The 19,021-nt window shown below is 36.4% G+C and overlaps 1 protein-coding gene across 3 annotated transcripts in view; it reads left to right on the top strand.

The window, feature by feature from the left end:
- Positions 1–18,303, top strand: part of LOC122351051 (leucine-rich repeat transmembrane neuronal protein 4) — a 167,092-nt gene extending 148,789 nt beyond the window's left edge. For 2 of the 3 annotated variants that reach the window (XM_043247896.1, XM_043247895.1), the window contains one exon: positions 15,776–18,303. In XM_043247896.1, the coding sequence (XP_043103831.1) occupies positions 15,776–15,997 (222 nt within the window). In that variant the 3' untranslated portion in view covers positions 15,998–18,303. The remainder of the gene's footprint in view (positions 1–15,775) is intronic. The other variant, XM_043247897.1, reaches the window with a different exon arrangement.
- The last annotated feature ends 718 nt before the right edge of the window (positions 18,304–19,021 follow it).

The following is a 19,021-nucleotide window of genomic DNA, read 5'->3' as shown; positions in this document are numbered from 1 at the left end:
AGAAGTATTAGTCTAAAGTCACACACAATGCCCATGACCTTCTGATTTCTCTCAACATGGGGACAGGAACCAAAACAAAGTAACTAGTGTTGCTTTTTTAAAAAGGCAACTCAGATATTTTCTTGTCAATTAGAAAGTAATGCGTTACTTTATTAGTAACCTGAAAAAAGTAATCCGATTACGTAACTTGTAATGCGTTACCCTCAACGGCGAGTAATCACTGAATATGTGATAAACGTAATCTAAAAGTCATCAAAGTAATCAGACTGCAAATACCTAATAGGTTTAATCTGGATAAAAGTTATCCAACTACAATTTCTGTGATGTAATTTCACTATAATGATCAATAACAGATCAGTAATCTGTAACACAAGTAATCTACCCAGCACTGGTCATAAAGGCCAGAATATCACAGGAAATGCAACTTCTTTTCGACAAAAAGTATTTGAGCAATTTTTTAAAGTTTAGGCCGTGGACTAGATCTGATTTTAATGTCAGGACCAAAGCTCAAACGTTCTCTTTGTTATTTTTTGTGTACGCGTAGTGTTCGTAAAACACTAGTGTGTATGCAAAATGTCACGAGTGGGCAGAGTTTACGAATTACAAAAAAGCACATTCTCAGAGCCGAACGATATGAGAGACGCACACAATAACCTCTTTGATAGGAGGACAATGCCACGCCACGGACGAACGGTATTATATTCGTCATGTTTTATGCAGATAAAAAAGTTCTTGCATCAGTCAGGCCCTGCAAACCTGCCCACCGCATGAGCCGGGCTGAAGGCGAGATGTTTAATAAATAATGTACAAGTGCTTTTTATATATAAAGGTCTGCGCTCTGTTCATTGGTTTTAGGCGCTCTGTAATATACTGCTAGGGTCTGTGTATGCATTCATTATTTTGTAAGAGGTCGAACTGAATTTTTCCCTTCTCCAGCACCGAATAAATCACAGCCGCCCACCCTCGATTCACCCAAAAGTTAATTCCCCTCTAGCCCACCCAGCGATTGGAATTATTTTACAGAGAGAGCCTTTGAAATATAGTTGCGCCATAACAATAACAGCCACCAAGAGCGGCTTAATGAAATATTTATCAGGGATTTGTGGATTGAGGCTATTTTAATTACCATTCGCTAAAGAGGCATCTCTGTAGATTTATGAAATGGCTGCGTCTTGCCAGTCAGCATTTGCCGGTGTCATTTGCGTCGGGCCACGCGGCGGGTGTGTGTCCTAAACACTGGTGTGTGTGTGTGGGTCTGTGTAAGGGCTGCGCAACATTCAGAATGAACTGAAAATGGCATTTGAATTACTATTCAGTTCATGAATTTTAACTGAGGTAGAAAGTTGAACGCAGAATTGCAGTTTGGGTTTGAATGTAGATGAATAGATGATACAAGACAATATATATGTATGTATTTGGTTAGTAACACAGCTGACATACTGTACATAAAAAGATTGAAATAATTTCTTAAGAAAATCAAATAAAGGACAGGAAGGCAATGGTAGGGTGTACAAAATATTTTATTAACATTTTAAAATATGCATTTCCTTAACAGATCAAATCAAAAATGTGTTTAAAATAAAGTAATTCTGATGCATTAATAATTTCAAATAATTTCTTGATTTAAAAAAATCTAACAAAACCATCTTTAATATTTTAAACTTGTGAATCAATTCTTCTACAAAGCCTATAATTTAAAGGACATCTAGGCAATTGAAGGGTGTACAAAATATTTTATTAAAATGGAAAAAATGTGCTTTTTACTTAACAGATCAAATCAAAAATCTATTTAAAATAAAGTAATTCTGATGCATTAATAATTTTAAATAATTTCTTAATTTAAAAAAATCGAATAAAACCATCTTTAACATTTAATATTCTAAACTTGAGAACTAATTCTTCTACAAAACCTGTAATTTAAAGGAAATGAAGGCAACTGTAGGGTGTACAAAATATTTTATTAAAATTTAAAAAATATGCTTTTCCTTAATAGATCAAATCAAGAACTAATTTAAAAGAAAGTAATTCTGAAGCATTAAGACTATGGAAGTCAGTTTAATCAAATTTGGGAACAGATTCAGAGAACCATTTTCATCAACAACAGACATTTCAAAAACTCTAATTTAAGAGACATTAAGGGGATTTGAAATGAACTAAATTATAGGGTGCATAAAGCATTTTTGTGAGATTGTAAAATTATTTCCCTTAATGGATAAAAGTCTATTTTGGTGAAGAGAAGTGTTAGAAAAACATCTAACTATCATCAATGGACTTGAAATGAACCTTAAATTGTAGAGATGGATGGATGGATGGATGGATGGATGGGTGGATGGATGGAATGGATGAATGGATGGATGGAATGGATGGATGGATGGGTGGATGGGTGGATGGATGAATGGATGGATGGAATGGATGGATGGATGGGTGGATGGAATGGATGAATGGATGGATGGATGGATAGATGGATGGATGGATTTTCTCAAAGCAAATCTAGTTCTCTAATTAAAAAGGCTAACCCAGTTGACTATATGGGTCTAATCTAAAAGCATCCAGGTTGATGTGGAGTATTTCTCTAATTCACTAACACTGCCTGATGAGCATTTGGCTTTTTGAAATGGATTATTTAATTTGAAGGGATGCTGAAATATGAGGATGACAGGCCGTGTCGGTAGGAACAGCATGCGCGGTCAAGCAGGGCTGTGCTTTGGTGACATTGGCGAGCTGTAAATGGGATGAACGGCATTACAGGGAGATAAACCTGCCCATCTGATGGATTAAAGCCACTTTGACATTTCAAATCAAACCGTAAATTAAAAAAGCAGCCATGTCAGCAATAATGCAGCGCATGCTGTAAGCAGGACGCAGCTCTTTACCTCCATGAATTTCCTAAAGGCCGCTTTTCCGCACCGCCAGATGAAGCAAACACTTAAACTGCACAATTTAAGACAATATTTGTTGGCGGTTAACAGTCAGCGAATGATGTTATCTGGCACATGTTTTTGAGTTTATGGAGTCTGACGTGCGTCACATTCAACCCGATGCAATCTAAAAGCAGAAAGACGAGAAAAAAAGCATATTAGAGGTTTCTTATAATCTTGTGGCGAATAAGAGAAAAAGCTTACTAAAAGGTTTGTGGTATAGGAGGAGACGGTAACTGCCTGTGTTGAATAATAGATTTAAATGATCGTTAAATGTGATTTTGCCAGAGGCTGAAGGCTTGTCAGAAACTTGTTGCTGTCAGCTGCCATCAAACGGTGTTTTTATGTGTGATAATATGCTGCCATTATGAAGTGAAGTTGAATAGATGGGTTTAAATGAAGGAGGACAGGGTTAACAGATGTTGTTTATGCAGTGTTAATTTCAATTAACACTTAAACATACATTTATATACATTTATATATGTGTGTGTATGTATATATATATATATATAAACTTTTATACCATTACTTTTCTTTGTATTTTTACCTATTTCATATTTTAATACTTTTTTATTATTTATTAATTTTATTATTGTTACATTGAGTTAATTAGTCATTGATTATAATTTATAATAATAATAATTATTATATGACAATTATACAATTAATTAAGAAATGTCACACATATTTAAAATGAAGCATTTGTATATATTTATGTATTTTTGCATTTTTATGTGTTTTTAAACTTAATATAATTTTGTATAAATTCTCTTGTATATTCTGTTCACTGATAGCCCTGTTGTAATCTACAGCATCTTTTTCAGTTCAAACTATAAAAACCCATTTATGACCTGTAAAATATGATTAAACTGGTACAGATCATACGCATGCATTTTCTGTAGTAATAAATAGTCATTTATTTTGCATTAATGTTCAGATCTTTACAGATATTGAGTTTCATCATCCAGTGCTTTACAATCGATTGCTGTTCCTCTAATAATCAGTGAACCTAAGGGCATGCTGTATATATTCATCATATAAATGAGGCCCCCAGCAGCCCCCTGCTTTACATTTTAGGTATAAGTTATTTATCTTCTCATTATCTCATGTTATTGCCTAGCAACAAGGGAGCTATTGGCGCATGTGTTTAATGGTCAGCGCTGCTCTCATATAGTGACTGTATTCTGAAGGGCATACTAACATGCTAATCCTTCTAGAAATTGTGTGTGTGTGTGTGTGTGTGTGTGTGTGTGTAAATTAAAAAAAAAAAAAAAAAAATTAAGTCAAAAATAATAATATTAAAAAAAAAAAAAAAAAAAATATATATATATATATATATATATATATATATATATATATATATATATATATATATATATATATATATTTTTTTTAGGTTTTTATTTATTTTTCCTCCACTGGCCTTTACACAGGTAATAGATATTGACAAATCCAACAGATAGAACAGAAAATATGAGTCTGAAATCAATTTACTGAGGGACATGAAAGTCAAACAATACATATGAAATGTTCAGTTGATGTGCCTTTCCTCTGCCTTCATATCATATCCGGACTAATGCATCTGAGAGCGAAAAAAAAATCGACTTTCATAACTACCACAGAGGTGGAAAACAACAACAACAAAATATATATATATATATATATATATCCATACGCTGCCACCTGCATCTTGGCTAATAAACTTTATAACAAGATCTCCAGGTACAGCGATGCATGTCGCAAGAACAAATAAAGATGTTTTCTGATGAAATTTTTCTTGCTATCTTTGTGTATTCTACTGAGATTTCTGATGTATTGGAATATATTTCTCTTTATCTGCTTTGGACATAACAAAAAGCCACTTAAAGATATTGAACCATCTGCCTGATTAATATAAGGAGCAAAATAAGGAGACTGTCAGTAAAGAATAAAGCAAACAAACACAAAAAACAGCTTTCAGTCCCGCATTTTCATTCTGCTGGCATGCCGTTTGTATACATGACATGCTCTCTCTGGGGCTTTGGCAAATGTGGGCACTTCTTTGTTTGGTTTCACAGACTTACTCATTCACTGCCTGAATATTTAAGCATGGTGGGAACATAGATGCAGCCACTGCTGGGTACTTTCAAAGCAATGCTTTTCTGTCACCAATTTAAAACTTAAAATCATGTTCCAAACCCACATGACTTTCTTTTTTTATGTCGAACACAAAGTGAAGTATTTTAATGCATGTTCACGCTGCTTTCTTCCACGCATAAGACAGCATCGCCGTGTATTATTTCCAAACAAATATATAGTGCGTGATGCCGTGCGTATACTGTACACATTTTGAATGGTCTCTTTGTGCCTTTGTTAAAAAAAAATAAATAAAACACTGTGATCGTTCTGTTCACTCCGTCGCCAGCGAGTAACAACAACGCTGTATTTGATTTGTGGACGCTTTGACGATTGAATGCTTGGTCTTGTATTTAAAGGGCATCCAAAATAATCCGACGGAGGTGTATAGACCAAGTGTCCCAAAAAGTAAAGAGCTTGAAGGAAGTCTGCACACTCTCAAACATCAACAAGTCCCAAGCGAGGTGAAAGCGTATCGAGCAATTTACCGAAAAAAGTTTTCAGTTCCACGCTAACAGAGCTAGGAGCCATCTACGTGAAAGTAAGAGAAACTGAATGATGGAAAGAACTTAATTATAGTTACATGTTTGCTAATTAAATAATCTAATTAAAAGCCATTTGTGTGATGTGGTATGTTGGTCTAATTTCAGCATGCAGTTTAAAGCAGAAACGTACTAACCTTGGCCTTTAATTAACATTAAATTGTTGGCAGCCTACATTACAAACTAGCCTGGTCGAAGTGTAGCCTAACTGGTCAGATCGGGTTTGCGTCGAGCCAACGAATTGCATTCCTGCTGAAAAACAAACGCTCTGTTGGCCAAGCTTACGATTCAGTTTCCCGTTTGAAATCGTCAAATGAAATCTGTCTCATAAATGTTGGTTTATTTTTGCTCGAATAGCGTGTTTTTCAGACTGGACCAGTAGCGAGCGTCTCTGAACGCTTACTGTTTCTATAGCAACCGGGACTTCTGCATAAAAACGCAAAAATGTATTTTCCAATAATAATGGTGATTATGAAAACCGTTCTTATTGACGATGTTGGGTTAATTGTGAACAATGCAGGTGAAGTAATTATCGAGTTTTCGGGTTTTGAGTGAACTGTTCCCTCCAGAGGCCTATATGTAGATATCAGCTTGTGTACAGTCCCGCTATCAGATCCGGCATGAGGCCAGTGGAGGGTTGATGTATCTGTACAACCATTTTTGCCCATCTGTTCTTCAGTGTGCCGAAAACACACACTAGAGATAGTCATATCATATGCTATCTTGCTCGAGAAGGCTCTGTTTGAGACAAGACAAGTGTAGGTCAGGGTTTTTTGTTGTTTTGTTTTTTTCGTAGCCCCACAGTTAGCTAAATTTAACTTAAAATATTAGAAATAAATACACAATAACATTTCCTTACTCATCATTTGCTTTCAGATAATTGTCGTATTAACTGTTTTGTGATGCTATTATGAACACGCTTTTTTTTTGTTTTGGGCCTCATTCGTTATAATTGCGTGCAAATGATGTGCAACGCATGTATTTGAGTACAATGTATGTATTTGTAACCCGTGAAAGGAAGAAGATGGCGGTAAGGAAATACTGGTCAAAACTTCAGAAGGAAGTCTCTAAAGCCGAGTCATCAAAAGTATAATAAAACTAAATATATTGTAAAATGTATTTATTCCTGTGGCGCAAAGATGAATTTTCAAAATCACGAAAAAAAATATATCATGTTATATATTTTCATGCGACACTGTAGGCCTAATGATGCTGAAATTCAGTTTTGCATCACAAGGATAAATTAAGTTTTACAATATATTCAAATGGAAAACTGCTATCATGAATTGTAATAATATTTCACCGTTTTACTGTAATTTGATGGAATAAAGACACCCTTGGTGAGCGAAAGAGATAGGTTTGTCAACGTATCAATACCGGAAAGTTAGATGTAGATTTGCATGCGGACCCTTGAGACCACAGGCGATCAAGACTTTAATGTCGTCGTGCAACACAATTAATTCCATTTTCTGAGCTATTAGTTTTAGATTGCTTATCAAACTGCACGTTCAGATCGTTTCCCTCTGCGCTGCATCAAGGGTCAGGCCTCAGCCAAATGAAGGTAGAGAGAGAGACAGCGAGCATACGCCTAAACGATTAAGAAAAACGTTAAAGGAAGAAGACGTCGGTAATAAAGGACGGGCTAAAAAGGCAGGATGGAATCCGACAATGTTAACGGCCTGCCGTGGCGTCCCTTTGTCGGTGGGAGAATCCAGCGTCCGCTGCGGCGGCGAGGAAACTTGGACAGTCTGCTATTAGAGTCGCTGGCCATCATGTGTCCCAGCATGCAGCGTGGCATACTAATGACTCAGACAGGAGCGTCTGACGCCGTGAGAAGAGCGCTCTGAATGAATGAAGGTGCTTCCAGGGTGAGGCTGGTGTTATCCGAAAGGAAACATTAGCAGAAACACAGACATCTGCTTAGAAATATCAAATATTTGACAGAGAGTACACAGGCTGTGTTTGAAATGGAAATAGCGCACTGCTTATTCTGCACTATGTGTAGGAATACCGAATGCTATTTTTAGTAACGCTTGCTAAGAGAGGTATGCGGTGCTGGGTAATAACTGATCTGTAATCTGCAACATGTAATCTGGAAATCAGAATCAGGTGCTTATTAGAGTACATTAAACATGCTAATAATCAAATTGCAGATTACTTTTTAAAGATTACGTGATTATTACTCACACAGTGACATCATTTTTTTTGCCTAGTTATCCTAGATCCTAGTTATCTTCAGTAACTGTTGAATCTTGAAGTAGAGCGTTTTTGGACGTGCTGTTTTCGTGTTGATTGTGAAATGTTCATATTTTGAGTCCCTAACAACAGGTTGGCATACATGCAAGGTCAAAAACACTTTCTTATAAATATGCATCTATTTTGACCTTATTTGTTCAAGGAGTGATGACGAATTCTTCCAAACCCCTCCTTTGTGGGATTGTTCGATTTCATTTAAAATCGCTCTAAAAGCGGCTCCTAGCGGCTCCTAGCGGCAAAGAATAAATTAGCATTTTCATTCAGACCAACTCGAACAATGTTGACGTCAGCGTGAAACGGCTTGGGATTCGTTTAAAAAAAGACCCGCTTCATTGATTCAGATTCGACTCTTTTTCTTTTGAGGGACGAGAACTTTCGGATTGAAGCCTTACGTGACGTTTTCATCCACTTACACACTACGTGAAAAGTCATTTGCAAAAATACATAACGGGGCGCCTTAATGTTTGTTATGTAATGCGGTAATGTTCTTGTGTCAGCCAAACACCTTCGACTAAAATATTTGCTTGAGATATCTCTGAGGAAGTAAATGTTTCAATTAACCGGTACTGTAATGTTGGTTATTGGTCGAACTGTGTAATTAGAGAGTGTCCAGGCTAAAGTAGCTTTTCTAACGTTTACCATTTGCAATGCTGAAAAGTTGAAGCCTAATGGGGCGGCATTAGAGAGAGAAAGTAATTACTGAAAATCTTTGAATGAATCAATTCATTTTTCATGAGACATTTTCCAAGAAAACCCAATTAAACTATTCTAAAATGCCTCGCTATTGGCAATTATTTGCTTAACAATCACGAATCTGTGTGTGCGGCATCACGCCACAGCAAAGGTTCGGTTTTTATGGCTTCGGTTTTCGATTTCGTTAGCGGTAACAACCCTGATGCTGTGTATAAAACATTTTTCCAGCGACGGTGTCCGTTGCCGCCGGTATAAGCTTGTAGCCGTATCGCTCCTAGTAGCAGGATTCAATCCAAACGCGTAACCTTTTATTTGTTGTTTGTTCAGCTCGCTAAGAGAAATGCAATAGAAAGCGTAGCGGATATGCGCTCCAAAGCTGCGTATTGTGAAGATGAGGGGTTTCTAAGGCGTGCGATCCTGTGCATCAACTGCACTTAGCTCTTAACACAGAGAGCTGGCAGGAGCCCAGACGCAAACCGCTATGAGTCACATCTTTAAAAGCTCCGACCGCAGCAGCCAAAAGTAAAAGCTCCCAATATTTGTGATTAAACCGGGATGGACAACGGGTCGGCGAAGCCAAAAAGCCTTTTATTTTTAAAATATTCATCACCCCCAAGCATCTTTAATCCTGTTTTCAGAAGGAAAGGGAGCAGAAGGGTGTTTGTGAAGGAAAGAACACCACAGTCGAATGCTTTTTTATGTACGGCGTGCATGTTTCTCTCGTCGGGCGTTATTCCCTTCGCACTTTAAAAAAGGGACCGGAACGGTTAAGTTTTAATCCCATTTACATTTATAGATAATTGATTGCTCAGCTGGATACCGAACGATCGCTCGAGCAGTCCATTAAACGGAGAAATAGGATTGACAAGGCTGTACAAACGGGGATTGTATCCAGAAAAGGTCGATGAGCGCTAACTCCGACCCTCGTTCCCAGATGAACGCCACTCCGCTGCATGAAGATGAATCTAACCTTGTGGATTTCACTGATCTGCGCCTATGTAAACAATCAGATGCGATTACGTGCGTTCGAAACGAAAGCCCTGGAGAACGTTGTAAGAAAAACCCCACTTTTGTTAAATTGGCAGAATGCGGGCGTAATTGAGGCGCGTAAAAAGACGTGCAAAACAAGGAAATTAGCAAGAGATTACGCGTTTGAAATGCTGCTTGAAGTCTAGAGCCGTCCTCTCGCGCAACGCGGCTGCAAACATGCAAAAAGTGCCAATTTGTTCGACACAATAGAGCCATGCGCTCATTTAAATGCTTCTAAGACAACATTTTCACTTTTTATTTCCATCTAAGTAATTAGGCAAACTGAGCCTTGAAGTCGTTCTACGGGCCTTTTATGCGGACCCCCTGCTTAGCAGATTTGCATAATCGTTTTCTTTATTTACAGTATACGGTGGCCCTGAAAGGTATTTGGACAGTTACAATACAAAAAAAAGTTACAATAAAAAATTAGAAAAAATTAGAATTAGAAAAAAAAAAAAATGAAGTAAACCAAACCCAAATGGCATATATTTTAAAGACACAGTAGCATATATATATATATATATATATATATATATATATATATATATATATATATATATATATATATATATATATATATATATATATATATATATATATATTAATATTATTAATAAATAAATAGTACATAATATTTAATAATAATAATAATAATGTAATGAAATGATTATTTTTGTTATTGTATTGTATATTTATATGTATATTTAATAATAATAATAATCACACACATACACACACACACATATATATGACTTTTGCCATTGTTAAAACATTTAGAATATTATTAAAGCATAAAAATATGTCGCCATAAGACATCATTAAAATCAAAATTTCATTAATAATAATAATAGCAACAGCATATATAATATAACAACAATAATAGCAACAGCAACAATAATAATATTCATCTTAAATAAAATAAGTGTGGTACTTTTTTCTTGTTTGTTTTGCTTTGTTTAGTTTTAATTCACCGTGGCCTACGCACCTGCCCACAACCATCCAGGTGTTTGCAAAGGTTTTTTTGTAGGTTGGAAATGGAAAAAAAACAATAAATCAGGCGAAAATTACAACAGAAAGCACTGAGTGACTTTGCGGTTAGTGGGTAGTTAATGTGATTTTGTGCACCTGTGCTTCCTCAGACTTCAAACATTCACCAAAAAGCACCAGCTGATTCAAAAACAATGACGAAAAGTGAAGTAAGTAAAGAGGCTTTAACGAACACGTCTTGCCTTCGTTTTTCTATTGTTCCGTCGTCTTAAACTTTAATGTCTTTATGTGGAATCCTTATAAGTGTGCTTTTGTCTCTACGCGCCCTTCTGTTCGAACATGACATCTTGTAGACACTTCGTGCCCTCGTTTTAATATTTTAAGCAATTATAATTTATTCAAAAATGACCTGACAACATGCCCACAATGTCTGTCTGCCTTCACACTAATGCACTGCATTCATTTTTAAGCGTTTAAACACTTTTTGCGGCCGCTCAGCTTACGAATGCCATATGCTGTATGAATCAGGATGGAAACAAAAGCACAAACGGAGTGCCATTACAGACACACACACACACACACACACTCCTCTGCCCGCTTCCTAAAGTCAATTTCATAAACATATCTCAGTGGCCGTCGCTTCGACTGGGCGGCAGGGCCGTATTTAATCTGACAAGCGTTCGTCGTAAATCGATCTGTCTTCTGCTGGGTAATGCAGCACAATCCAATTGCGGGCTGATGGAACATGCAGCATGTCTCTGGACGCCGCGTCTCGGCTCTGCAGTGTTTGCATGGCTGTTGGGCGCGCAGGTTTAACGCAATCGGTTTAGAGAGTTCACAGATGGCCGCGGTGCTGCTAATCAATCGCAGCAGATTGCGTTTCGGTTCTCTTAGCTCCGGAAAGACGCTCCTCAGTCTTTCTTAATCGCTCTGACGAACCCGTTCCCGTGATGTCATTCGAGTCGTTTAAAGATGTAATTGACAAAAGCATTATATCAGTCCCTGTTCGCATTAGCGTCTGTGTCATTAGCTTGTTGCATGTGCATGTGTCATTACATTGCAGGAGGCATTCATCCTTACTTTTTCTTTCAGGGCCTACATGAGCTTTTTCGTGCAACACAAAGAGAAATGTCCACTGAGTGGCCAGTTCGATACACGGGTTCAATACGTGAACCCCGGCACATTTTTATTACTTTGATATAGGTATGCATTCCTGCTTCAGATTTGAACTGTTTGATTACAGTAATAAAATGTCATTTATTACTGTAATGAACTGCAGAATTTTTTTGCATCAGTGTCACATGGTTTTGAAATTGAGGGACTCAAATACAAGTAAAAAAAAAAAAAATATATATATATATATATATATATATATATATATATATATATATATATATATATATATATATATATATATATATATTCATAATATTATTTTAATTTATTTTATATTCATATATATATTTATAATAATATATATTTATATATTTTATTTTATATTTATTTAGTATTGCCTTTTCGAAAGCAACAAAAGATACTTGCATGTTTACAGAAAGACAAAGCAAGCACACTTCATCTTTTGATCTTTGAACATAAGCAATAAATCTTTCCTTGGAAAAATTGTGAAATATTATTTCAATTTATAATACCTTTTTCTATCTACATATATATATATATATATATATATATATATATATATATATATATATATATATGAGCTTCAGAATTTTCTGCATTATTGCTCCATTTTTCAGTGTCGCATTTATCCTCATCCTACTTTTAATAAAATATATTTATTTAAAATATTTATTTAAAATATAGTTATTTAAAACATACATTTATATGTACTTAAATGCAACCCTGGTAAACACGAGAGGCTTCTTTAAAAAGCCTTATGTTTTTAATAGGTGTTTGCAAATGATAAAATGTGTTTCTGTGGTGTAAATTAAGCCAATAAACAGTGTAACCGACGATACAATTATAATTGACAATACCTATTATATCAATCAGCCCATGCATCATTAGCATGACGTGCATTAGATATGCTGCACCAGTCATTGCATCGCAGGTTACGATTACCTCCGTAATGCCTTCAGCTCTTTTCTCCGAGAACAGACTTCATTTGTTCCTAATAAACTAAGACGCTAAGCATCAACCTGTGCGGTTGGTTGTTCGCAAACCTACCTGCTTATCTCACACATTATTGAACATTATTCCTGGGTGAGCTTCCTTTAAAACAGTCAGGAGCTAATATTACTTAATTAGCACATAATTATATACAATTCAAAGCAGCGGTGAGGCAGAGGTTGGGATGGTGGAAGCCAAACGCGTAGTATCAGCAAAATGGCTGTAATGCAATAAGTGGTCTCCACTTAATGGAGTCAAGCCCTCCATTTAAGAGAATAAAAGCAGTGGTATGTAAGCGCTTTCTCTCTGGAGCCCGGGACTGCATATAAATCAGCTCCGAGCGGCCCTCCGACCGCTGCCATGTTCAGATGCCGCTTATGAAGACGCGTGTGCATCTCTGACGTATGTCCGTGCGTGTGCTAAACCCTGTTTGCGGCGTGTTTTCTCTGCTTTAAATGTCAAACGTGCTGCAGTTCGGCTCGCCATCCTCGATTTCCCAGCAACAGCTCACTCACAGACACACGTTCTTATTCAGTTCTTATTAGAAATCGGTATTCTTAGTGTTTTTAAGCAAGTTTATATATTAATAGAGGCCCTAAAGATAATGTGTACCAAAAATCTTTGTTGTATCTTTATGTTAGCATACTTTACTAGCATACTAATAAACAGCTCTAGTCTTGTGACAGTTTGGACTAACCATGTGAAACTTTATATATTTCATTGAGACCCTTTATGTTTTCCATATTTGCAGGACGTGCACTAAAACATCAGTCGGTAAGGTTTATAGAGCTTTATAAATGAAAAACTGGGATTAAATGGGTTAAAAAAACGAATTAAGAAATATATATATTTTTTATTTTAGTGAATCAACATGCTCACTTTATACATTTTTTTATTCTTTCATTTTGGGTGTCTTTAGTTACATTAAAATTTTCAAATACATTTTTTATTAAAAATATATATTTCCATGTTTAAATCAGCTTTTTTTTCCTTGCATGCATGCTTTTAGTCATTTTAGGATAATAAATATGATATTCTTTTTGTTGTTGTTTATTTTGCTTGCATTTTAAATTATATTTTCATGTTTTTTCCTTAATTTCCTTATATTCACGCTTTTATTCATTGTATAATAATAAATATTAATTTATTTTGCTTGCTATATATTTTATATTAAGCTAAGAAAATAGCTTTTTGTGTGTGTGTGTGTGTGTGTGTGTGTGTATATATATATATATATATATAGATATAGATATAGATATAGATATATATATATATATATATATATATATATATATATATATATATATATATATAGATATGGATATAGATTTAGCCATAAACTTTGATTACAAACTGCATTAAAACAACACTGAACTAAATTGATCTGAATTATGACACTACTGTCTTTACAACATGAGCACTTTTTCCTGCATTAACGTAACCTGACTTGCATTACATGCACTGCTTTGTTTCTGTTATCCACTCATTTTCATTTTGTGCGCTCCATCCCTTTATAATAACCAGTGCACATTTTCCTCCGTTGTTTTGCGCCGGAGCAGGCGTATCATTCTCATTCAGCGTTTTTATTGCAGCATCACCGCCGTCTGATAAAAAGCGCGTTTGACGCGTTACAATACCTCTTCGCTCAAGTTCGTCCGTGAGCCGTGGTTACCCTAATGATGAACTCTAAATGATGTTATCACATCCTGCGTTCCAAAGGTGCTAATTACAGCCGAATTAGACTCAAAGGAGTAATTAGGGTTTCTTTTGTGAAGGTTGTTGGAAGGAAAAAATCTGAATGCGAATGTGATGTTAATTACTGAAACCGTAACCCCCTTTCAGCGTGATCTTCTGATCTTGATGCCACGTCTAATATCGTTAGCGTTCTCCAACGTCTTCCACCTGGCTGGAGCGTTTCCCGTTGTTTGCGAATGCTGGTTGTATCGGAGCGGTCGAGGAGAGCTCGCCAATCTCATTCCATTTGCTGTGTGTTAAACTTTTGATTGGCCTGTTGCTGCAAATGGAGAATGTATTTATGGGGTTGATTGCGGAGCTCATGGGCCTCTTACGAGAGACGGGGAACTCATTTGCACTCCACTGAAAATACATTTCACACACTTTAGATAGGTTTTATCCGTGTCCGCTGCACTCGCTTGGACGCCGACACGTTTACGCTGAGGCACAGATCCATATCTGTTTTTTTCTGTCGATATACTTTCTGTCAAGACACGACTGTGTTTTTACATGAATACACCACCAAATAACCAAGATGTATAATAAGAGTCAGTTTACCACCAAATGCATAATAATAATAATAACAGACTTGAATTAGATATTTTAACTACTCTTAAATATTGATGACAACAAAAAATAATAATAATTATTATTAGCTGATTTCCCAGTGTAGAAATGTGTATATATTTACTTTATATAGTCAAATTAAGATTGATTAGATTTTTTTTATACAAAATGTGTTTTTTTTTATATTGGCCACAGCAGAAATAATTGCATTGTTGGTGTTATTATTATTATTAGTATTATTAGTATTATTATTATATTTCTTTGTTATTAAATTCTGATATGCATTTATATAAATTATTTTTAATTGCTTTTATTCTCTCTTTCTCTCTCTAAACTGTGATTTATGTATTAGTCATGTCTAATATTAAAAAAAAATAACTTATTGCAATATTTTTATTTTTTCCCTTTCGCTAAACATTGATTTAAGTATTAGTCATGTCCTTTTAATAATAATATTTATTTAGTGGTTGGAAAAACTAATGTAGAATCATGAAATATTTATTTAGCATTTTTGTAATATTTATTATATTTTGTGTGTGTGTCAAATAATAACTTCAATGTGTATATATATATATGTATATATAATAAAATAATATTTATTTATTATTATTATTATTATTATTATTTAAAAATGTAATGATTGCAGTGGAATGACTGATGAAATGATTTATTAAAAATCCACAAAAAAAAACCACACACAAGATACAGCTGTCATTCTTGATCCTGCAGCAAATCTCTCTCTGAAATCCAGCGTAAATGCTAACCGTGTTCCTCTCTGTGTTTTCTCTCTCTCTCTCTCTCTCTCAGGCCCCTCAACAGATGGGCACATTGGCATTCTACAGGTACGAGCAGCCCATCGTGGACTACTGCCAGGCTCACCAGCCCCTGCACATGAACAGGGGCTTTGAGCCCCCGTCCCAGGCCCTGGAGGGGCTGGGGGCACGAGAACGCTGCGCTGTCCCATCCGCTGGCCTCCTTCCTTCCGTGCCTGCAGCCCCTCTGTCAGACATCCGCACCCTACCGCAGTGAGCCGGAGATGGCCTCGCCGCCCTTCGCCCGCTCTCCTCCACGAACGTCCCCGGGGGTGTCCTCTCTACCCCCAACATGAACCCATCGCCAGACCCGATCTCAGATATCCATGGGACAGCGTGATGGACTACAGACTCTCAGGAGAGGACTCGCTCTTTGTCGTGAAGTGGGTTAAACGCTCTCGGGTTTGTCATTCGCAAGAATCGCTATTGTAGTGTACGATTTATGTATTTGGAATAATCAAACAGGGGAGGGAGGGGGAAAAAAGCATTTTATTCTGGGTTTTCTGGCTTTTTGTGAGTCGAAATGTGTCGAAAGCATCACGTTAACGTCTCAAATGGGAAATAAGCATCAAGTTTTATTGACTCGACAGCACGCAGAAACCAGGAGTAATTAAACGTAAACCAGCTCCGCTTAAACGGATTCGAAGAATTTCCGAGCTTAAAAATCTCTTTCATCTCTTTCTAATAAGGCCTTTCAGACGGACTCCTGCCCTGTGAAGTCAGCCATAATTGCTTTATATGAAACTGCCCAAATTTAATTCCTCAAGGTGAGCTGGAGAATTTGAATTGTAAATGATAATATGACCCTCACTTGACGGCTTCTCTATTGTGAATCTTTAAAACGAGTCTTGATCGTTCGGCATTGTGATGAAAGAACCCATCATGCCGTGCCGCTTTTGCTCTGAAAATCACTGACAGCTGTGACATCATTTATCAGCGCTGTTTTACACAGACCGTGGAAAATGTCTGACACAATCGGTGAGGTTTTCATTTCTGTTAACGCCGGTTCGTTCCTGTTAGGCCTCGTCGAACTGTTTAAAATACTTGTGCAAAATGTGCAAAGTGCTTCTGTGGGGTGGTCTTGAAGACGTTCGGGTCGGGATCTGGCACTTAAACGTAATTCTAACGTGATTATTGCAAGATAACGGGAGAAAGTGTACTGGAGAAAGATCTTTTTTAAACGTTTTTGTGATGCAGTCGAGCAGGATGCTGTTTTCCCTCCAAAATGACGTCACTGGCGGAAGGGAAAGCGAGGACACAAAATATAAATGTCCAGCATAGCATTCGTTCTTGAAGCCTCCTGGCCGTATCCTATATTAGGGTCACTATACCTTCTCTTTTCTTATTTCTAAATTGCCTCGAATGTCCAGGTTTGGGATTTGTTTTGCTTCTTTGTTTCTAAAGGTAATGATCGATTTGACCAACAGCGTGCAGGCATTGTACATAATCGGCCAATCGTGTCGCGTGGGAGGCGGGATCTACACAAAATGGTAAAAGCAAGGCAAACAAGCATCCGTATGACATATGAAGACTGTAGAGAGCACTTCAACGTGAAAACAAAGCCCAAACCAGACCATTTTAAGGCCATTTTAGAAATCCTGCATGGAAAAGGAGGACGTATGGTCACCCTGTATCTTTTCATACCCATTAAGAAAGTGGATGTATGTTGTGGTACTGTACCATCATCATCATCTTGCACCTCTGTCACGGTATCATCGTCTTTTGGACACTGTGCCGTATTTCAGAGATTCTCGGATGCTCCATTAAAAGACATGAAAATGGATTTTGCCACAACTCACATTCCAGCTGGAACTGTACAAATAAAGACATTGGGAGGGACTTAGAGACACTATTAAGTGAAAGACGCACTTCCCAGACTGGACTACTTGTCTTGTACATATTATGTAAATTAAAAACAAGGATGTCTTTGCTTCTACAGAAACACAATCTTGTTACCTAGAAGAGGAGCCTTATCTTTAATCCAGGAGGAAGCATACATGCATTGGATGCGTGCGTGCGCGTGTGTGTGTGTGTGTCGGTGAGAGAGTGTGTGTGTTAGAGTGGATGCATGAAAGTGCGAATGGAAAAAGACAGAGAAGATGGCTGTGTTAGAATATTAGCCTGCTGTTTGAAAAGAACTTTGGTTTGAAAAAAAATTTACTTTCCTTTGCGATTTTACATAATTGCAACATATGTTCGATGCATCTGTCAGGTGGGACGGTGCGTCAAACACCTGTCCTCCAATAATGATTACAGTGATTTTCCAACCAAATGTTTTTATACAAGTATTTATGTGGGGGAAAAAAGATGATAACCAGTATATACTTTTACGTTTTACGTTCTCCCGACCCCTTCAATGCAATACTTGCGTCTGTGGAGCGGAATGACCCGTTTCTGTTTCGATGCCAAGATTGTGATGATTATTTTAAGCATTTGACTGTGTTTCCCTGTATCTTAGCAATGAGGTCAAAATATTTCATTTTGTCTATTCCACAGTTATAAAGCGTAAATTTGTTTTTTTAACATGTCTCACTGTGTCTTATTTTTTTACTAAACGGGTACCATCATTTAATTTTTTTTCTTTAACTGTTTCTTAAAACAAGTTTGCCAAAAAAGCCAGGTTTATTTCGGTTATCCTGACTTATTGTACTGACATATCTGGTTCAAAATAAGTCAGAGTGACTGAAATAAGCCTGGGTTATTTGGTAGACTTGTTTTATGAAACAGGCGGTTTTTAAAGTCTTCGTTTTGAGCGTTTTTTTTTTTTTTTTTTACTTTTTTTAAAAAGAGAACCTTACTTTAATTGCGTAACATTTCCCATTGAATAAACTTAAAGTCGGTTTTTGCATTTATCGTTTTAAACAATGTTGCATAAATATATATATATATATATATATATATATATATATATATATATATATATATATATATATATATAGTAAACCAATGCATCAGATGAATCTGGAGCAAGCGTATTGAATGTTAGCGATGATATTTGAGAGATTCACCCAAACATCATCATTTAATCCCATCATTCCTTCCAACAATGCATAACTTGCTTTTTCATATAACTTCAGATATTTTGAAAAAACGTTTGTAACTAAACGGTTTCGGTCCCCGTTGTCTTCCATCGTTTGGCTACCAGTTATTCTTCAAAATATCTTTGCTCTCCTTCAGCAAGCAAAACGTCATAATTGTAATTTTTTTGGGGGATGAGCTATCCCTTTAATGTGTCTGCTGT

The sequence above is a fragment of the Puntigrus tetrazona genome, chromosome 8 (assembly GCF_018831695.1).
Source record: "Puntigrus tetrazona isolate hp1 chromosome 8, ASM1883169v1, whole genome shotgun sequence".
NCBI classification, from domain to species: domain Eukaryota; kingdom Metazoa; phylum Chordata; class Actinopteri; order Cypriniformes; family Cyprinidae; genus Puntigrus; species Puntigrus tetrazona.
Note: the sequence above shows the minus strand (reverse complement) of the source record. Positions and strands in the feature narration are given on the sequence as shown.